Source organism: Conger conger, chromosome 6, assembly GCF_963514075.1.
Source record: "Conger conger chromosome 6, fConCon1.1, whole genome shotgun sequence".
Lineage (NCBI taxonomy): Eukaryota > Metazoa > Chordata > Actinopteri > Anguilliformes > Congridae > Conger > Conger conger.
The window spans coordinates 27,067,391-27,089,890 of record NC_083765.1 but is presented as its reverse complement, the minus strand read 5'-3'; the positions used below and the strand labels follow the sequence as shown (position 1 = coordinate 27,089,890).

Genomic DNA, 22,500 nt, shown 5'->3' with positions numbered 1-22,500 from the left:
CTAAATTACATATTGATATTGTGATCGAAAAAGTTCCCACGAACGATTTAGTCATGCCATGTATTCACTTCCTAGGGGAAATTAACTTTAATTTGTCCTTTAAACGTCCCCAAAGTATCTTTCTGATTCTTTCAATGAACATGGCGTGTAGTTTGAACTGTGACCTAGGAAATTTATTCAACCGCGCCAGTCTGTTTGACTAGTTGCTTTTCCATCAACCTTGCGTCTCGCGATAGAGAGTTTGGATATATTAAGGTGGAAGGAAAGCCGTCTTCCATTTGGTGGGCAGTTCTGTTACTTGAGAGCACTCGGGGGGACACGGGACTTTGCAAGTCTGACATCTACTTGGTGAAGAGGAACACAAAATGTCGGACGCAGTTGTAAGCTTCCTTAAGGATTTTTTGGCAGGTGGCATTGCCGCTGCCATCTCCAAGACTGCTGTTGCCCCAATTGAGAGGGTGAAACTATTGCTGCAGGTGAGATGTGTTTGAGACTGAATCAGACTTATGCCTACCTGTTTTTAGGTAGGCCTAATGGTTACACCATTGTTCGTTTTAGGCCAACGCACACGAGCGACATATAGATTAATTATGCTTATATGTGTGTCCATATAATCGAGACGTTATACAACTATGAAAAAGTAGCGTACATCAGAAACTACTGAGACCGTTTTTTAACTCGAGTTTACCGGTGTATTGATACGACTGCATCTATGACATACTAGCACTAAATAAGGAAGCGTTTGCCGTTTTGATTCGCTCTCCATGGTGCTATTTCGTTCTTAAAGATGTTGTGGACCGAGTCCTCCTTCCTACCGCTACGCTGTACTGTTGCGTCACTTCGGTGAGGGGTTAGGTTCACGTAGACAATAGCCTACAACCGCTTGGACATGTCAAGGCAATTTATTGGCAAATATGTTTTTATATTCCAAAATTTCCCTTTGTACTGAAGCAGCACGAGGAGACGCAAATCATCGCCTGTCCACCGTAAACGTAAATGTGCAACTAAATTTAGCTGCAGACCTCTCCCGCGCAACCTAATACTTAAGCTATGTGCTCGTGTGGAGCGAAGGGGGACACGATTCATCCTGCACCAACCGGCAAATAAATGCATAGCTAATAGCATAGTCATAGACTCCATATACGTGCAAAGTAAGCAATTAAGCATTATGAAATGTGTTGACTGAATAGGCCCACACTAGATCACCTCTATGGCCAGATATTGCACGCTGGCCACTGGAGTCTGAAACTATACTGTCTGAAACTACACTGTTATAGCCATATTATTTAACAACCCCGCTGATTTATACATTGCCTTGCTGTCCATTATTTCAGGTGCAACATGCCAGCAAACAGATCACTGTGGAAACACAATACAAAGGGATTATGGACTGCGTAGTGCGAATCCCTAAGGAACAAGGCTTCCTTTCGTTCTGGAGAGGAAATCTGGCCAATGTGATCCGGTACTTCCCCACCCAAGCCCTCAACTTTGCCTTCAAAGACAAGTACAAGAAAGTTTTCCTCGGTGGGGTGGACCAGAAAACGCAATTCTGGCGCTACTTTGCGGGAAATCTGGCTTCTGGAGGAGCTGCCGGTGCCACCTCCCTGTGTTTCGTGTACCCACTTGACTTCGCCAGAACCAGGCTTGCGGCCGACATCGGCAAGGGCACTGCAGAGAGAGAGTTCACCGGCCTGGGCAACTGCATCAGCAAGATCTTCAAATCCGATGGCCTTAAGGGTCTTTACCTCGGATTCAACGTTTCCGTCCAGGGAATCATCATATACAGAGCCGCATACTTCGGAGTCTATGATACTGCTAAAGGTAATAATAATAATAATAATAATAATAATAATAATAATAATAATAATAATAGAGATTGTAGGCCTCGGCCTACTTAAAAAACATAACTGTGTTATATGCTGTGAATAAGCAAGCATGAAGTGGTGAAATTACGCATTGACTCATAACATCTAAAAAGGCGTGATCATTGACATTTTTCCAATAATATTATTTTTATTTTTCCAGGTATGTTGCCAGACCCTAAGAACGTTCACATCGTTGTCAGCTGGATGATCGCCCAGAGTGTCACTGCTGCCGCTGGCCTAGTGTCTTACCCCTTTGACACGGTTAGACGTCGTATGATGATGCAATCAGGTCGTAAAGGAGGTGAGCCACATTTGTTTATTCATCCGTTTTTTCCAGTTTTCAGATTTTTATGAAGTAATTATACCCATATCACCAGAAATAAATATGAATTAATCTTATAAATTCGTTTATTAAAACAGCTGACATCATGTACAAGGGCACAATTGACTGCTGGAAGAAGATAATGAAGGATGAGGGATCCAAAGCCTTCTTCAAGGGCGCGTGGTCTAACGTCATCAGAGGCATGGGCGGAGCTTTCGTACTGGTGTTGTACGACGAAATAAAGAAATACACATAAACATTCACTATTAGACTGAAGAAATTCTTCAAGCTTCACGAGTCTTAACCTTGTACAAACATGTCCATAGTGAATGCAGGGGTAGCGTTGTATTTCTTGCAGTCAGCCATAAGAGGACTACATCCGGAGAGCAAACACAACAATGACGACATTAACAAGAGTCTGTGACTTACTCGATTTTCTAGGTCTAACACTGTTCTTTTAACGTTGTTATATGCACTTATTTGTAACGTGTTCTGGAGAAGAAGAAAAAATGCCTTAAAGTAAACAACAAAATGACATGTCCTTCTGACCAATGTCGCAGACAATATAATTATGTCCCTTTCGAATCTGTACATATCTCTCTCAGTGCCTGATAGGCAAACGCATAGTCACGTGTCTGGCCAGTTCTGGAGAGAGTGTCTCCCCATTTAAAGTAGGAAACAACAATGTGATTCTTTAGAATAGGTCACCCGTCCTACATTCGCACAATACATAACTTTTCACTTTTGCAGCTGCTATACAAGCAAGGCCTTTTTTCTTGAGGTGTTACCAACATGTGCTCTTTTAATGACAATAAAATAAATAACAAGTATATTCCGCTTGCATCTTTTCCTTTATCGTGAAGCTTTATTTGACATTACAGGCAGGATTCTGCATCCTGCTTGTTATGCAGTCATTATTTAGGCTATATCACTTTCCAGCAGCACATTTATTCATATTTGTATTTTATGACTCTTATGACTCTTTAATTAAAATTATTTTTTCACTTGTTATGCTTAAAATATTTATTCCACATTACCATCTTGGTAATTAGCTTACCTTAAAAAAAGCCCATTTAACAGAAAAGAGTATTTAAACATGCATGACATGATGGAACATGACATGAGAGTTGGACTGTGCTGCTAAGGGTCAGATCAGTTCCTACGCAACCTTCAGTTAGAGAAGCATCCGCTAGTGCTGTAGGCTGTAGATTATTTATTCATTTATTTATTTTTCTAAGAGAGACTGTTGTAAGATCAGAGGCCTCGCCTTGGTGCATAGTTTCAGGAGTGTGGTCAGACAGCTCTGCAATGGAGTTTACAGCTACACGTGTCATTTTATTTCTCTGCTTGGCAGATCTGTACTGTCAGCAGCCGTGTGTCCTAGCTCTGTGCTCCCAAGGACAACCACACGTAGGTGCTGTCCCACAGTAATATGGGTGCAGCCTACAAAAGAGGACAGGCCATCCTGACCACAAGATCAGTGCTGCATTGCTAAGAGCAACTTATGGTCTTTTGTGAAGATACTTTTTTTTTTCTGGGTACCAGGTGTCTCTCACTGAAATATGGAAAAGGAAATAATAAAACACAGCCTATGTCACATGCAATCGACAAGGTGGAGATGTCACAGAGTTTGTTAAAAAACGTGACCCACTCAGGATAAAAATAATCATGGGCTACGATTCAGAATGTCACAAGCACCTCGTGCTCACGCCTCACGCTAATCGGTTTCACTGTCCATTGGAAACTTCCAAGTAAGCAGAAACTGTGGGCAGCGGTGGAGCTGGAAATAGCCCAGAGACCAAGCGCTGCCAGTTTCTGCAGAGGAAACCATGAGGACCCCCTTGATTTTATATTAAGGTAACAGCTTTTTGATTGAATACACACTCACCAAGTACTTTATTAGGTATTTATTTGACTTATTTTTTAGACTTCTACTGCTGTAGCCTATCCACTTAGAGTTATGATGCGTTGTGTGTTCAGAGATGCTGTTCTGCATACCCATACCACTGTTGTAATGTGTGTTTATTTGTGTTACTATCACCTTCCTGTCAGCTTTGACCAGTCTAGCCATTCTCCTCTGACCTCTCTCATTAACAAGACGTTTCTGTCTGCAGAACTGCTGCTCACTGGATTTAAAAAACGTTTTGCACCATTCTTTGCAAACTCTAGATACTTCTGAGATACTCAAACCACCCTGTCTGCCACCAACAATCATTCATGGTCAAAGTCACTTTTTTCCTCATTCTGATGGTTAATGTGAACATTAACTGAAGCTCCTGACCTGTAGCTAGATGATTGTATGCATTGCACTGCCTCCACACAATTGGCTGATTAGATAATATCATGAATAAGTAGGTGTAATAAAGTAAAAATGTTCCAAATAAAGTGCTTGGTGAGTGTATTTCTTGCACAGATGTGAAAACAAAATGGTTTAAGTTCAATCATGACCAAAGAAAGGGGCTTTTGTTTAAAGGCAGACTATGCAGAATTTTGTTTACATACAAAAAACATATTCTCAACCCTGCCCGCCGACACCCCCAAGATGTAGTTGCTTTCCACACAAGCCATTTAGCTAGCTTTAACTAATGTTACTCATGTTTGTAGTTAGCTAAACGTCCTTTGTGGTGGTGTCTCATAGTAGCATAGTATGCCTTTAAAAAATTATATTACCTGATTATCACAATAGGTTCATTGGGATCTAGTGTGTGCAATGGCTCGATTGCACAATCTCTTCATGGAAGGCAGTGAATAAAATGACCATGGTCTTCATTTTCAGCCATATTCAGTTACCCTGCACTAAGAATAGTCACAGCACTCAGTACAGAGTGTTCTGTTTAACCACATTACATGAAAATGGAGGACAAAATTGTAGACATTTAACTACATGGAAGTAATGACTATCCAGTAGGTGTGTTTGTATATCTATGTAATCTATGCAGGTATTTATGTAGGCTCTGCACGTATACATACAGTGCAGTCCGTAAGTATTTGGACAGTGTCAGTGACACATTTTCTGCTGTTTTGGCACTGTATTCCAGTAAACCACTTTTGAAATGAAACAATGACTGTGAAGTGAAAGTGTTTTCGCTTTGATTGAGCATTTTTACATCCATATTAGGTGAACAGTGTGGGAACAATGTAGAGTTATGGATCACTCAGTTAGGGAAAAATAGCATGTTAGTGGACTGTATGTGTGCTCTTCTAAATTAATATATGCATTCCATCTTTATTAAAGAAACATTAACATTTTGGTCTTGTTCTCAGGCCTTTGTCAGAATTTAGGCCTGACAATAGGGCTGAGATCAATGTTTTTAATAAAGATGGGATAAATACAATCAAAATGAGTTGTGCCTATTCATTGCATAGTCCTTTATACAGTATACACAGTCTTTCCTCTTTAGTCTTCTAAAAGAGTATCAAATGTATTTGGAAATACTAGTAGTATTGTAATGGAGAAAGCAAGGAGCGGGTACACTACTACCACTACCTCTGGGAAGCAGCTGTGAGACACAAAACTGCAGTAGTCATGACAGCACACAGTTTTTGTTTTTGGGGGTGGGGGAAGTGGGGGTGTGTTCCTTTCAGTCACCCGGAGGCTGCGGCCTTCCGTAATGTCAAACTGGTTGCCATGCCCCCTTACCACCTGTCGCCATCTATTTCTGTTAGCCCATCTCTGCTTTCACTTCATGTCTGTTCACTGACAGGGTTCAAGTGGTTGGTCCTGACTCTTTAAACTTTGATCTCATAGAGTTGTAGGTAAAAAGATGATGAGGTCCCAGCAAAATAGATACTCTCAAGCCTACTGCAAACTTGGCAATGCATCCTGGTTGATTAATAAAGGGTAACGGCGCTTAACGACTCCATCCCCATCAATGAGGAATATTTCTGGGTGTTCTTTGTCACACATTCAAATATTTTCCCAGGATCTCACACATCTGTACATGTTCACTGTGGATTTCATGAACTGTTCAATGTTAGCATGCAGGTAGCCACTCCTCATATTCTATCCTTTCTATTTTCTATGCCACAAGATGAATACATTTTGGGCTTCTGTTCTGTCAGCAAGACTTTACCCTTCCACACAATTCACCTTACATTTCCTCAGTGGACTTCGGAGACAAAAGTAATTCCTCCACTCCGTCATTGCAATCGTTTTTCCCTGAGCCAGAAACCATGCGACATTAGCCTCCATGGTATCCCCTTAACTTCCAGCAGATGGGACTAAAACACCACTATAAACATGTCAGAGCGTTGAAACATTTTCATGAGTCTATTTAAATATGTTCGCAGTACGTCGGCTATTACTTTATTTTGAGAAATCGTTATATCTAATAAAACGTTTGTAGATGGTTCCTTTTCCATCCAATTAGTAGCATTGATCAGTTGCTAATGCCATGCCATATTCTAATGCTGCTCAAATAGATCATTTCAGTCAGTACTACAATATAAATCGTTGATATTATAGGTACTGTTATACAATTTCTAAATTATTACTAACTACCCTTAACCGATGTAAATACTTGGTTATGATTTTTCACACTAATCTTTCTTTTTTTTGTAGAAATATGTAGCCTGTACTTCTATTCAATCAAAGTCTTCGCATTTGTTTCTTAAGTCTTTACATTATTAGATAAGTATATGTGCTTAGGTCAGCGTGCATGGCAGATTTCTACTGACTCTAAAACTAAGTGATTAACCCTTGGCATTAAATCTAGCTTCTTTTGCCAATCTACTTACTATGGAGATCGATCGAATCGGCTAAACGTGACGCCCTAAACGCTACCGTCACAAGTTACGTTATAGCGAGCGTTGTGATTGGTCCACACGTTCCAGTGTGTGTATGCTTGTCCCCCCGGATTGCTGATACGTTGTTCTGAAAAAAGAAACAGGAAACTCTGGGATTGAGATGGGTCGTCTACTTTAACGCACAGGTGTCATGCATAATGTTTGTTGGATAATGAAGAAAATTAGCTCAACTCTATAAAGTTTTTTGCTTACTGTTTATGGGCTTTATGGACTCAAGGAGCTAACCAAACGACAGAAAATAGCCAGCTATCTTGTTGGTCCGTTAATTGACTAAGGGCAAATCGCGCTCTCCGGCTAGCCTGTTGTTTGTGGGAACATAAAACATAAATCGCTCATTCGGCTGCTGCATTCGACAGTAAATATTTTACGTTTACCAATAAACTATTTTTTTGAACAAATATAATGTAGCCTATGCTTTTAGTCAGCTACGATGTTGCACCGTGAGTACACGCGCACAGCGAGAGAACTGTTTTTGTCCTGTTCGAATCGGTTATCCCGTAACACACGCAGTCAGCTGGAAGTAACGGTTTGGATGAAGGTCAGTCCATCGTAAGAAGCGTAAAGTGCTTTGTCTGGTCGGGACTTGGGACATGTCATTTCTATCAGAATGCATCTTGGTGGCACCATTAGTAGGAGCAGTGGCCGCATTGCCGACAATGACTCCTCGTCGTTCGGGACGGTTTATTCCTCCTCCCCGTTCTTCCTGGCGGCCGCTGCGCTCGGACTCGCAACAGTGGCACTTTTCCAGTTTGGCGACGGGGGATTTACAGTGACATCGTTCTTCTTGAACCTTTTCATATACGTGTCCTTCGTCCTGATTTGTTTTTTGTTTGGATGTTTTGTGCTACTTGCGAAGCAGAGTTCCCCTAAAATTCACAAGTTTGAAACAGTGAACAGGAATACGACGCACTTACTGGATTTGTTTAATAAAATGATGGTAAGCATTACAACTTTAATAGCTAACTGCCCATCAGTGCGCTATTCCTCTGTCTGTGCCTAGCTTATTGAGGTTGACTGCCGTGCGTTTTTCAAGCATGATTAGGTGGCTGATACGATGCCTAATTAAAGCTCCACCCGTCAAAGCGTGGCATGCAGCTAAATGTGTATTGTCGAAATGTTTTATATTTCCATAGCTGCCAACTCTCACGCTTTTGGCGTGAGACACACGCATTTGCCTGTTTTCACACGCACATGCAAATGCGTGTGTTGGCAGCTATGGTTTTATATTTCTATACGCTGGCTTCTCAGTAGTCTTGTTCACAATTACCTGGTATTTGTATTATACCTAAGACCTACATTCTAGTGAAGTTTGCTTTGTTTAGAAATCTTGCCTTTCAAGGTTATGTTTTGTAGACAACATTGCTGTTCTTCAGCAAAAAAGGAACCTTTAATTTGACATATAAAAAGATGCTACATGGCAAAAGATGATTAATTATTCATTAATAAATGATTCCTTAAATACAAAGAACAGATAATTTGCTCAGCTCATTTGAACAACTCTCTGTTTTTGCAGAGAAATACAGTGATCTGCATGCTTGGAAATTATTAAAGTGTCTCAAAATAAAAAAACAAGTTCGTCTGGGCTGAATTAACCCTCCCATCCACTGGTAGGCCTGCTGGCTTGCCGGAGATAAGTTATCATGCTAGGGATTCCACTGCCTTGGTGGCCTCACGTTGCTCCATGACGTCACAAACTGGCACTGAAATCCTGAAGTCCATTTAAAATAACAAATGCACTTGTGTTATAGTGATTGACTGCCTGTCTTTTTTCTCCATGTCAAATGGCCGCAATGCTACTGTGTCAGAATAGCCTTTAAGATGTATCCTTTAAAAGTCACTTGCCTTCTCTTAAACACTGTTCAGGACTATGAAGCAGTGCAGTCAGGTCAAAGTGGCTGACACCTTTCAGCTTTATGGCAGGCGGAGTCTAAGCACAGCCATTTTCTGGTCCCTGTTCTACACCTTGGATCCGAGAAACCCATCTAAGTCCTGTTATTGCATTAACTGCAATGAGCAGTGGCCATATCAGGATGGCTCCACTTCTGCATCAGTTGGCAGCAATGTTGTGTATGGGCCCAAAGACTAATGTGGAAATGAACAGGATTTGACATCCCCTGTACTGATGGTTAGCTTAGTTGGGAGCCTTGCAGTGTTGGCTTAGTCACGTCTCATTCCCATTAAGGGCAGAGTGCACAGTGTGTTGAAATCACATTTATTTTCATCACCCACTCCTGCCCCTGTCATTAATACGGCCAGTCTATGAGACTGAGGCAACAAGAAACATAGTGAAGGCACTGGATGCTGCCATCCATCACTCTGGGGGATTAGGTCAGTATATTAGGTGATGGCTTTACAAAAGCAAGTCTAACTGTTGTTCTCAGACTAGCTGCTGAAGGAATGGAGGGGTTCCATAATTGTATGGCATTCATTTCACCCAGGTGCTATAGAACAAATCTGTGCTTAACCATTTGAAGAGTAGGTTTTTTCAGAAATGAAAATGAAAGTCTGTGTACTAGAACTCCATTGGTTTCAATTATCAGTCGTGATTATTGCATCAACATTAGAATGTTCAGTTCAGAACATTCTAATCACATCGTATTTGCAGTCTTACGCCTTAAAGGGTTGATGAAGCAAATCTAGCTACCAGCTGCACCAGTTCAGTTCAGTTCAGCTCTGCAGGCTGGACTGAACCCCTGAGGCTTAATGTGTTTCTCAGAAGCAAATGATGAAGTGAGATGTGTAGCAGTGTTCAGGAGAGCCGACTCTCAAGCCTGGACTCAATCAACATTTGTCTCCTTCTTGTGGATATTTCAGTAGTTCTGACTGGCTGTAATAAGTTTTTTATCTGTGTATATGCACATCATGTACGTTTAGTGCTCTTTAGTGAGAATCCTGCTCAGTTGCCAGGTGTGCTGTAACGACGCTGTTCTCTGTTTGTAGGGGAGCTTTTCCGGCCCTCCGTCAGAGTTGGTGCAGATGAGGCGGGTGGTGATATCGCACAACGTGGACAAGGCCCTAAAGGAAGGTGAGTGACCCTTCAGCCTGGAACAGGGCATCATTGCTGGGTGTTGTGCCCAGTTTCCACATAGCTAAAGCAGACACACAGTTACCTCTGCTTGTGTTAGCCTGGAGCTCTGTAGTACAGTGCAGTGCCTGTTTTTATGGCCCACATACACTCACTGACTCACGATTATTCATGTGATTATCTAATCAGCCAATTGTGTGGCGGCAGTGTAATGTATAATATCATGTTGATGCGTGTCAGGAGCTTCAGGTAATGTTCATATCAACCATCAGAATGCCGGAAAAATGTAATCTCAGTGATTTTGACTGTGCTATGATTGTTGGTGCCAGACTGGTTTGAGTATTTATGTAACTGCTGATCTCCTGGGATTTTCACACATGACAGTCTCTAGAGTTTACTCAGAATGGTGCAAAAAACAAAAAACATCCAGTGAGTGACAGTTCTGCGGATGGAAATGCCTTGTCGAAGAGATAGTTAAATGGAGAATGACCAGACTGGTCAAAGCTGACAGGAAAGTGACAGTAACGCAAATAACCACTCATTACAACAGTGGCAGTAGAGCATCTCTGAACACACAAACCTCTAAGTGGATAGGCTACAGCAGCAGAACACGTAATAAGTCTAAAAAATACGTCTAAGAAATACTTAATAAAGTGCTCACTCAAATATTTTTTGGTGAATTATCATTAGCAGTTGAAGAAACCAGAGAGTTATTCCTATTGGCTTTTTATCTGGTGCAGCCTCACAAATTCACTAAATTCTGCTTGGAGGAAGGCAGAATAGCGTGTAGTGTCATTACTGGTATTATTGATGAAATCACAGACCAGAGCTTTGTCTCCGATCCTGTGGGTGTAACGCCATCGATCTGTCAGAACTGATTCATGTGGCTCACATTTCTGAAAGAACAAACGGAGCTCTCTTCTTAAAAGTACTGCAGAGGTCTCTTTGGGTTTCGGCTCCTCTGAATTGGGCTTCCTGGTCATCAAATGAAAATATTGTTATTCCAGATATTATTAAGCCTATATGCTAGGGTCTACAGTGCACCTGTTTTAGGGGTATTTGTTCATGGTAATTGAGGTGTGCTAACTGAAAGAAAAAAATGTAGGTGCACATCTACTAATTTCGATGCATTAGTGTGCTCCTAAGATTTTCAACTTTAGGAACAGAATATGTAATAATAATAGTTAATAATATTAACAAAAAGCCCTGATATGTTATGAGTGTGGTCCCAGTCCTAGTTATCATTGGTGGGGCACTCATCCTGAAGGAGCAGTGCCCTCAGGATGAGTACAGCTAGCACTGTCTCTGAAAATGTTTTTGCTCTCAGAAAACCACCCATTTGTTGATTGTGTGTGTAACAGGGAGTCGTGTTTACATCCTCCCCAGCACACAGTATCTTCAGAATCAGACACGGTGACCATGCACAAACTGTACAGCAGAAGTTACTGCCGGTCTGCTGTCTGCTTTGTAAGACAGTGCCAAGTCCATTTCCTGTCTGGGCCCTTCGAGGGCGTCTTAAATGGATGCATTGCGTCCTGGTCGATGGCAGTGTACGTCCTGGTCGATGGCAGTATTTTTAGCTCTTGGCCAGTCTCTTCTGCAGGTTACAGGTGTCCTGAGCGGAGGCAGACTGTACAGTGCAGCAGCAGTTTAAATGTGTGCTGCAGCAGGAGGCTGGCAGGAGAGGTCTGATTAAAAACACTCTGTTTCAGCGTGAGCAATGCCCCCCGCTGTCTGCTTCCAGCATCACCTCGGCTGTCAGCCATATAGCACAGTGTGTAATTGGACACAGAATCACCAAGGGGGGAAGGGATGGTGGACTTGTCTCAACCTGAGACAGTGACTCCTTTGGCCCCTAGAAACGCCTGCGATGTGCCCGCAGCACATGCACGTTATCTCTCCAGCATCATGACTGCTGGTGGAGGCCATGCGAGCAATAGCACAGGCTTACGAGTAATATGATTGGGCATTCATTTAATAAATGATAAACAAATCAATTACTGTCTTGCTATATCTCACTCCTGTGTGACTGGTTGATTTTGTCAGGACGTCTGTTAAAGAACGGTGTAGTCTGGGTGTCTCGGTGGCGCAGCCTGTAGAGCACTGACCGCATGCTCATTGCGAGCCGCGACGTCGGCGGTTCGAATCCGACCGTCCAACATTTGTCGCATGTCTTCCCCTCTCTCTCGCTCCCATTCTTCCTGTCTCTCTATACTATATACTGTCCAATAAAGCTGAAAAAGGCCTAAAAAATATCTTTAAAAAAAAGAACGGTGTAGTCTTTGTATAGGTTTCTAGCTTTGGTCACAGTGTGAGCGCCTGCTGTGCATTTTGTCAGCTTCTGTTTTTTCGACGCTGTTCTTTATTAGACGGTGCTTTTGTTTGGCTGCATGTGAAAGATTTAACCAGCCATTTATTCACTTTCCTTTATGGCTCTTACACCAACTGTAAGCCAAGCACAGAAAGGAAAAAAAAAAATCTAATTACAGAAACAGGATTAATCACCCAACATTTTTCCGGGGAGAAAATTGCTGTAGAAGCCGGGCCTGGTTCACTGCTGTGGTCGTTAATCACGTAAAGGAATCAGGCCGTATGTAAAGATGTGGAGATGGAGTGGGTCTGCTCGGGTCAGTCTGGGGGAGTTGCAGGCTCCTGGCCTCTGCCAGCCAGCCCTGCAGTGGAGGACAGTGTGACCACATCCCCTTCAGCGCAGCAGGGCGGCTAGTCTGACACGAGTGGCCCAAACGCGCTGCTGTCTAATTGCAGTGTCCTCCACTGCCCTTGGCCTTTCTGGAACACGCTCCCCCTGGGCCTTCAGGGAGATGTGAGGGAGATCAGTTCCTGTCACTTTGAGGACCGTCATGATGGTGGTTGAACCCCACCTCTGAAATCTGAAAATCATGAGAATCTTCTGAAAGCAACCAAGAAAAGAAAGGCATTGATTAACTTTGTTATTTAAAGTTCTGGCTGTCTGCTAAACAAGTGAGACATACCAGTAAATGTGCCAGTGTTAATTTGCGCAGACCTGAACGAACACAACTCTTGTGTTTTCTGGCTCCGATGTGGGTCCTGTCCTGTGAGACGTGCGCTAGACTGCACTCATCACAAACCCAACTGCTGTACTGAATAAATGGCTCATAAAGTAGGCTATATTAGATTTAAAATAATGTGACATTTCCTTTACAATTTCTGCCGTAGAAGGGTAGGACTAGTAAAAACTCCAATAAAATGCTGATTTTGTCTGACAAATCAGAGAGGGCACATAAAACAAGGAAATCGCTTAATAATATATTTGTGGGGAGTCATTATTCAAGGGAGCAGAATGTCATTCATTACATTATATATTACATATATTACATTACAGGCATCTAGGTGACGCTCTTATCCAGAGCGACACAGCTTTTGCATTCTTTACATAGTATCCATTTATACAGCTGCAACTTGTAGGTTATGAGGCCAGCTCATTCTGTGATTATTAGCGGGGGCTCTTTTCATTACTCCACTATTCAGGTTTTTGGAGAGTGTAGGTCTGGTACGGTTAAAGGGCTGCTGATTGGTCACTGCCCACTGTGCAGATATGGCCAATGCCCTTTGGTCTGTCAGGTGCACCTGAAGGTGAAGGCTTTCCTCCGAGGCAGTGGCTGTGAGCTGGGACAGGAAGCTGTGGTGATGTGCGCCTTGTAGAGATCCCCTGACTGTTTCCCCTCTCCCGCATGCAGGGAGGGCCGCAAACAGGGCTCTACGCTAACATTTTTCCAAGTCGAAACATTTAGGAGCACACTACTGTATATGGGCCTGATTTATTTTTCCAGTTAGCACACGTCAATTTTCAGAAGCAAATGCTCCAAAAATGAGAGCGCAGTAGAGCCCTGACGAATACAGAAGGACATTCCAAAGTGGGAGAAGAAAGTGGAGAAGATAAAAGGGAAAAGAATAACAGCGTTGAGGGGGCGTCTCCGTGCTCCTTAATCAGGCCTGAGTCAGTCAGGGTGGCCCGGGTCCCGTTCCCTTCAGCTTTCGCTCCATAAACCTCTTTCAGGGTCATGTGAAACGAGCACACTTCCAAAGCTGAAAAACAAGTGCAAAGCCACCAAGGATCGTACACTAATCAGCTTCTTTTCAGCGTCCGTTTCTGTGTGCTAAATCATGAATCAAGTGTAGCATACACCAACTGTACCGAGTGTGTTGTGTATAAGATTTAACTGTTGGGTCATAAGTCTCTTTTAAATGAGTATCAATTAAATGAGTATGAGTATTTTAAATGTTTTCAGCATTTTCTTCAAAAACCTTAATGTTTTTAAGAATCTTGAGGATAGTGCGTCTTTGTAAATGAGACGTGCGTGGTTAAATATGCAATGTAGTGCTGCAGGAATATCAAAGACTTGTTGTGCTTGACATGTCTGGACTAAGACTTTCCTGAGGTTATTTTGTCTGAAATGTATTGACACTCTGTAAGAGAATACAAACAATGCTCCATTTTACGTCTTTCTCACTCTCTACTCTATAAAGCTTCTTTGTGCCAGTGTCACTGTAAAAAGCACTATTGAAATAAAATTGAATTGAATTCTGCAGCGTAAAAATGCAGGGATAAGGGATTTTCTTCCTATTCTTCTTACTGTTGTGATTGTAGTTGTCATGGTAGTTATCGGCCTCATCGAAAGTGCGGTGAAAAGGGTGTTTGGAATCGCAGGATATATCTTAGGAGAACATGAATGGCTTTGAGTGCATACTGGCAATAACACTGAGGCCCAGCCCTGAGAAAAGAGCACACCACTGCTGCTGACCCACCTGGGGAATGCAGGCCTGAGTATGGGCCCATTCTGGCACCAGCACCCCAGCAGGGTGGCACACGCATAGCACAGCCCAGGGAGGGAGGGCTTCAGTTGACCTCAGTAACGGTGCCACACTCATCCCTAAGATAGGGGATAGCCTTTGTGTTATTGAAGCACAGGTATTGAGATTCATGTAGGGACTGGGGTCGGCTGTAATTGAAATGTTCTTTGTCCCATTATCTTAATTTGAACGATTGATCTTGTTTGTTTATACTTCACGTACTGTTTTTTGTTGGTGGGATATGTCTGCAGCAGGATGTGGCCTGTGGTTGAGTGGCACAGTTCTGCCAGGAGCGCTGGTACTAACCCCCCACACAGATGGGGGACCTGGGGCTTGAGAACGGCTGTTTTCCTGAGAAAATGTGTACAGATCAAAAGGTGCCTTTGGGGAAGTTACAGTACTTGTGGACTCTTGTATAGTAGTAAGCGGTTTGCTTCCTACACTTGTCTGGCCTTGCACAGTAAGAGACCCACTTCTGCAAGTCCACAGCACTTCTGGGAGGAAACCAGTGAATGTAGGTTACAGAAAAAAGTGCTTGAGATGGCAAAATACAGAAGTGAAACTAGCTCGTCTTAATATAGGGCCATGAGTCGATGTGGGTAAAGAGAAGAAAGTAATGCATTGTGGATTATAAATGGTTCCCTGTTATCTCAACTCTTTCATTTTTACTCTGGACCCTTTCTGTCTGTGACAGAAACCCCTTTGCCTGTGCTCAAATGTGATGCTGGGGAAAAATTCCAAAGGCAGCTGCGATGCGTATTGCAATGGGTGCTGTGTTTGTGTAAGAGTTGGGCTGGTGTAGGTCCACATTGCAATCGGAATCATGCCCACTACCGACACGCCATTTCAGTGCAACTGCGCTGTAACTAACGTTGTATGGTCTCTACTCTGTCACTGGTTCTGAACAGGATATTACAGTCTACTGCTTACATTACATCTTTATTTGACTCCAGCTGTAGCAACTACACCCTCTCCTCTCTGTTTGACTACATCCTCTCTTCTCTCTGTTTCAGTGTTTGACTACATCCTCTCATCTCTCTGTCTCAGTGTTTGACTACATCCTCTCTTCCCTCTGTTTCAGTGTTTGACTACATCCTCTCTTCTCTCTGTCTCAGTATTTGACTACATCCTCTCTTCCCTCTGTTTCAGTGTTTGACTACATCCTCTCCTCTCTGTCTCAGTGTTTGACTACATCCTCTCTTCCCTCTCTTTCAGTTTTTAACTACATCCTCTCTTCCCGCTGTTTCAGTGTTTGACTACATCCTCTCTTCCCTCTGTTTCAGTGTTTGACTACATCCTCTCTTCCCTCTGTTTCAGTGTTTGACTACATCCTCTCTTCCCTCTGTTTCAGTGTTTGACTACATCCTCTCTTCTCTCTGTTTCAGTGTTTGACTACATCCTCTCTTCCCTCTGTTTCATTGTTTGACTACATCCTCTCTTTCCTCTGTTTCAGTGTTTGACTACAGCCTCTCTTTCCTCTGTTTCAGTGTTTGACTACATCCTCTCTTCCCTCTGTCTCAGTGTTTGACTACATCCTCTCTTCCCTCTCTTTTAGTGTTTGACTACATCCTCTCTTCCCTCTGTTTCAGTGTTTGACTACATCCTCTCTTCCCTCTGTTTCAGTGTTTGACTACATCCTCTCTTTCCTCTGTTTCAGTGTTTGACTACATCCTCTCTTCCCTCTGTCTCAGTGTTTGACTACAGCCTCTCTTCTCTCTGTCTCAGTGTTTGACTACAGCCTCTCTTCTCGCTGTGTCAGTGTTTGACTACATCCTCTCCTCTCTGTCTCAGTGTTTGACTATAGCTACAGGGACTACATCCTCTCTTCTCTCTGTCTCAGTGTTTGACTACATCCTCTCTTCCCTCTGTTTCAGTGTTTGACTACATCCTTTCTTTCCTCTGTTTCAGTGTTTGACTACAGCCTCTCTTTCCTCTGTTTCAGTGTTTGACTACATCCTCTCTTCCCTCTGTCTCAGTGTTTGACTACATCCTCTCTTCCCTCTGTCTCAGTGTTTGACTACATCTTCTTCTCTCTGTCTCAGTGTTTGACTACATCCTCTCTTCCCTCTGTTTCAGTGTTTGACTACAGCTACAGGGACTACATCCTCTCCTGGTACGTAGCACTGAGCCGGGATGAAGGGCAGCTGTACCAGCTGCTGTCTGAAGACTTCTGGGAAACGGCACGGCAGCTGCGGAGCCGGCTGGCCGACGTGGACATGGTGACCGTGGTCTGCAACGACATCGTCAAGGCCCTGCACAGCCACTTCTGTGACCTGAAGGCTGCCAACACCAGGTCAGGGGCCTAAGGGCAGGGGCTGCAGGCCTGGAGGGGGTGGAGAGAGTGAGGTAAAGGGGCGGTGGGATGTGAAGCATGGGCGGGGTTTAGCAAGTGAGGAGGTGCCATTTGTGAGAAGCGGAGGCCAGTGCAGCCTGAGCTCAGTCCAGAGGGACCTTCTGTCTGCACCAGGCCTGATGATGATTAAACATGGCCATCAGTCCAGGAGTAAAGGTTGAATACTCTCCCATTGAATGATTGACAGTCCATTGTTCAAGAGTATTTACAGACCTGACTTTTATGAATGGCAGCTTACCCTTAAGGTAGAACTTGTATGTGTCCATGCTGAGGTAATAACCTTGTAACTATCCATCCCTTTATAGACGTTCAGCAGGAACTCATGAAACAATTCCAAATACTGTCCGATCGATTTTTCTGTCTCTATTTAATAGGCGCAATAAAACTTGTCAGATGTTCTTCTCTGACTAAAAGGCATTGCTTACTTGGCAAATGTTGCTTACTGAATTTTTGTAGGTTACAAGTTCAATTGATTAGCCTTCTGAACTGATAGCAGCTGCAAAGCTGGTAAATCCTGGAAACCGTACCGTCTGCTTTGTGATTTAAGGCTAACGCAAGGTTCTCTGCTGTTCTGCCTGATGTAGTGACATGAAGATCAATGCAGTCTGAATGTGCGCATGCATCCACTCGTACACAAGTCTGTGTGTGATTATCGCTCAGAATATCACTTCAGCTAGTCTGCTTTGCCATTAAACACCACTTATTCGAGCGGCTAGGGTTTCAAACAGGAAACCTGTTTGCCACTGTCTCATATTCCATTGGGTACAGGGGCGGAAATGGACAATGATTTAATGATCATTCGAGTTTAGCTCACTGGAGCTGGATTTGAGCCAGATTAATGGAGCAATGTTGTATGTATAGAAGGTATCACAGATATCACCTTGATACACAGTGGTACGGATGTTTGTGTCCTGATTAATGCTTGTGAAGTAGCACAGTTTAAAGTGTTGTTTCTTGAGTTGTGCTGATGGAGGGATGGAGTTTTGGATGTCCTGTTATGTAAAATGGTACGGAAACGATTAATGGCATGTTACAGAAGTGATGCAGCTTCTCGGCACATGGATATATTGTGTGGGTTGCTGGCAATTGTTGCACTGATTTGTGGTGTGTGATGCTGTGGCATTGTGTTTTGTTGCTGAGCTGCATTCTGTATTATGCTGTAGTACATATAATTTCTGTGTTGATTATGCCTTATGATTACCATTATGCATTTTGTTTTCAGTTGATATCATGTTGATTTGTTGTTTTGTTGATTTTTCAAATTGGTCTCATGTTACTATTCTGTTTTTGTTGGTTGTTTTGTTGTCAGGCTTGTGAATATTTCTGTACCCCTCCCAAGTGTTGCTGGTTGTATGAACAAAAAATTAGTGTTAGGGGCTGATCTGTTAATGCGTCAGTTAGCAGAATTAGTTTTTAAGCATTTATTTCACTGGGAATAAACTCCCATCTGGCACTGCTTCCTTTATTGCATTTCTGACTAATGCAGACTGTAAGACCAGCAAGCCAAGAGACCAAAACCAGATAAAAATTTCCCCCACATTGCTTCTGTAAACTACATTATGTGATTTAATTTCACACCACGAAGGTCTCATGCCCACAAACCTGAACAGATAGAACCAGACAGGAAATGAATCTGCAACCACCTGCAGCATTTCAGAAAGCGTTTAACACTCATTCTTTCCAGAACTCCCTTCTGTCAGAACCTCCCCCTACCAATTTGCTTTGCTACTATGCCTATTTTGTAGTAATAATCATGTGTAAAATTATGTGCAGAAACGTCATAAAAAATCATTAGCATAAATATGAAATGCACATTTATGTGTGATTTCTAACAGTAGCTACATTATCATATCATAATTCTTATTAAAATATGTAAAATTAGAATGTTTATATTTAGACCCCAGAGAAGCGGGATGCAGCTGGTGTGAAGCCAGCAGGAGCAGGGTTTCCGGTATGTGGGCCAGTTTTCCTCAGGTTTCCGCTGCATTCACTTCTCCGATGTGACAGTCTCCCCTGGCGTGCCCGCCGTGCGTCCGGCCGCTGGGTCACCAGCTGCTGGGCGTCAGAGGAGCGCCCGCCCCCGCCAGCCTGCGTGCTAGTGCGTGGGACGGGCTGAAACGCTAACCCAAAAAGGCACAGTTAGTGATCACAGGCATATTAGCTAACATTGTAGCAGTTAGGCTATAGTTTAGCCTGATGGGTATTGCACTGGTTTATTAAAACAACTCTTTATTTATTCAGAAATGTCATAACGCTGTAGGCATGGATCAGTAGCTCGCCCTGTATCCGGGAACAAAGGGCCTCAGGGAATATCCAACAACAGTATGTAACAGAGTGATAAGTAGTCTGTATGTATGGAGGTGAGACTTTCAGCCTGGATAATGCAGTTTTACTGTAGAGACCAGGTTTCTACTTCTGCACTCTGTAAGCCGTTTCCATCTCCCCTGTTACTGGACTAATTCAGGTGAAGCGCACTTAGCCCAGAGCCCTACTTTATTACATTGTGCATTCCTCCACGTAAACTAATATGAGGCTTTTCCATTCTCATAGGATCCTGTGCACGCCTCACACACATGACAGTTGTTTTTTTTACACTTTTCAGTATTCAGCAAATGTAAAAAAAATAGTTTAATATGAGGCCTGTATTTTTAAAGGGGTAGGAATTAACTGGAAAACAGATGTGGATTGTTGTGCGGTTGTGGTTTCTCATAATCTTTGGGGTTTAAATAAACATTGTACTCCCAGGAATTATGCTTGAGTCAGGGGAAACTTCCTCATTCTAAAGAGCACGAAAAAAAAACCCCAACTTCTCTACCACTTCACTTTCTCTCTATACAAATCTCCCTCCCTAGGCCTCAGACCAGCCTCTCGCTTGACTAACGCCCCCGCTGTGCTGTGCTCTCTCTCAGGCACGAGGAGCAGCCCAGGCCCTTCCCCCTGCACCCGTGCCTGCGCAGCCCGGAGGAGGAGCTGCGCTTCCTGCGCTCCTGCGCCCGCCTGCTGCTGCTGTGTCTGCTGCCCGCGCGCGACACCCAGTCCTACAGCCTGCGCGTGGTGCTGGCCGAGGTCTTCGCCACCAAAGGTGCGCGCCCTCCACACACAGCTTCAACTGCACTGAGTAAAGCCCAGACCAGCATGGACTGAATGCAAAAGAGTTCTTGGTTTTACTCTGCATTTATCTGGATAACCCTGGGTAATCCTGCTTTGTGGAACAAGCCCCAGTATGTACTGAGGCTCTCCAGGATGAGGCTGGACCGCCCTGCCGTAATGAATGAGACTATCCCATGTTCTCGTTTACCCTCTTGTACAGATCCATCAAAAGACTACTGCCTACTACCAGCTACAGAAAAACAGAATATTCAGGTTTATCGGAATTGTGCTACATGAGTACTATGGTGATAACTGGATAATGTGCTTTCTGTCTGGGAATTGGATCTGAAATCTTTCTGCTCTTACCTCTTGCGATGGCGATTTGTTTGGCTAATGTGATCTGATAATGGTTTTGATGAGATGCTGGCAGAGAGCCTCGCCCCTGTGCAGCAGGGGAGACAGAGCCCCTCTGTCCTCACCAGGACCTGGGATCATAACTCCTCAGGCTGGTCCTCGGAGGTGTCTGGGCCGGCTAGCCGGCAGGAAGGGCTCCCCCAGGAATTGATCTGCCCGGCGGGTCTAGATTGCTCCAGCAGCCCAAAGCATAATCTCATTTATCCATCCATCCATTATCTGAACCCGCTTATCCTGAACAGGGTTGCAGGGGGGCTGGAGCCTATCCCAGCATACATTGGGCGAAAGGCAGGAATACACCCTGGACGGGTCACCAGTCCATCACAGGGCACACACACCATTCACTCACACACTCATACCTACGGGCAATTTCTCTCCAATCAGCCTAACCTGCATGTCTTTGGACTGTGGGAGGAAACCAGAGTACCCGGAGGAAACCCACGCAAACACGGGGAGAACATGCAAACTCCGCACAGAGAGGCCCCGGCTGACGGGGATTCGAACCCAGGACCTCCTTGCTGTGAGGCGGCAGTGCTACCCACTGCACCATCCGTGCCGCCATAATCTCATTTATGAAATTCTCAATCTTCAGAGATTATCTGTGAAGAGATCACAGGAGGAGCAGTGCGGCATATGAGTCAGCACCAGCAACCCTAACAGTGGGACACAACTCAGACTCATTTTCCCCTCGATTTACAGCCATTTCGATCTTTGGTGTAATTACTGTCTAAATGGAGGTCCAAATTATCAGTAATGCTCTTGTGTTTAGAGCTGGTAATGTTATCAGTAATACTGTGTTTAGAGCTCCTCTCTCACAGTGTGCTGTGTGTCTGCAGTGCTGAAGCCGATGGTGGAAGTGCTGAGCGACCCAGACTACATCAACCGCATGCTGCTGGCCCAGCTGGAGCACCGGGAGCAGGTGAGCGAGCACCACAAAAAGGCCTACACCTACGCCCCGTCCTACGAGGAGTTCATCAAGCTCATCAGCGGCAGCTCCGACGTGGAGTTCCTCAAGCAGCTGAGGTGAGAACACAAACCTGCTGGACTCACAACCTCTCAGTCCCACGGGACTCCCAGTGTCCAGGGATGTTTTATAAACCAATGGCCGTTTACTACTTCTGGTAAATCACAACCCACTGTGAGAAGGCCTCCCGTTGGTCGTGGCAATTCAAAGCAGAACATTCTATGGTGATACTGTGTGTCAGTAACTCAAGGTGGGCGAAAACCTGTTTCTCAGAGGAACCCAGTTTTGCAAACTTGAACTTAACTTTCCAGATGTTGTAGACAAAATGCATTGAGACCAGGAAGTATACTCCACAGATCCATGTTGACAATTCTTTTCATGCTTTCTTCCATCATTGAAACAATTGAACTTAGAAGCTCAGTGATACAAGAACTGTGAAACGGCATTGCTCATCAGCGACAGCTTCATCTGCGTTTGCTCTAGCATTTGAAGAAAACCATAGAGAATGTGAAGAGTACACACACTGTACCCTGTTGGTAAAATGAGGTTGAATGTCATATGTATTCTCAAAGTGCGGTATCTGTTTCCAGTTCACTTTACTACTGGTGAACCTTCAATGTCCATCAGTAAGACAAATGCTACAGCGCCACCTGGTGTCTGTCAGTAGTTCTGGCAGACAGGGTAAGGTTGGACTCCTACAGCCTGGATTGCCTGCAGGCAAATGAAAGAGTTGATGTGGGTGGTCTTTGATGTGACAGTACTGTTATTTAATGTATTACCCTTATATATAACTTCTCCTTAAGAAATTGACTAAGCCGCAAAAAAATT

General features: G+C 43.7%; 2 protein-coding genes across 4 annotated transcripts in view; both read left to right on the top strand.

The window, feature by feature from the left end:
* The first annotated feature begins 262 nt into the window (after positions 1–262).
* Positions 263–3,017, top strand: slc25a4 (solute carrier family 25 member 4). The gene is made up of 4 exons (XM_061245215.1): positions 263–476; positions 1,335–1,821; positions 2,026–2,166; positions 2,286–3,017. The coding sequence occupies exons 1-4, from the start codon at positions 366–368 to the stop codon at positions 2,441–2,443; spliced, it is 897 nt and encodes a 298-aa protein (XP_061101199.1). The 5' UTR covers positions 263–365; the 3' UTR covers positions 2,444–3,017.
* Positions 3,018–7,074: 4,057 nt separating this feature from the next.
* The window catches only part of LOC133131221 (sorting nexin-25-like), a 29,273-nt gene continuing 13,847 nt past the window's right edge, over positions 7,075–22,500 (top strand). For all 3 annotated transcript variants that reach the window (XR_009708993.1, XM_061246473.1, XM_061246474.1), the window contains exons 1-5: positions 7,075–7,930; positions 9,934–10,018; positions 16,928–17,144; positions 20,114–20,286; positions 21,545–21,731. Coding sequence is in view for 2 of the 3 variants with exons in the window: in XM_061246473.1 (XP_061102457.1) it covers positions 7,601–7,930; positions 9,934–10,018; positions 16,928–17,144; positions 20,114–20,286; positions 21,545–21,731 (992 nt within the window). In the remaining variant the exon portion in view is untranslated. The remainder of the gene's footprint in view (positions 7,931–9,933; positions 10,019–16,927; positions 17,145–20,113; positions 20,287–21,544; positions 21,732–22,500) is intronic.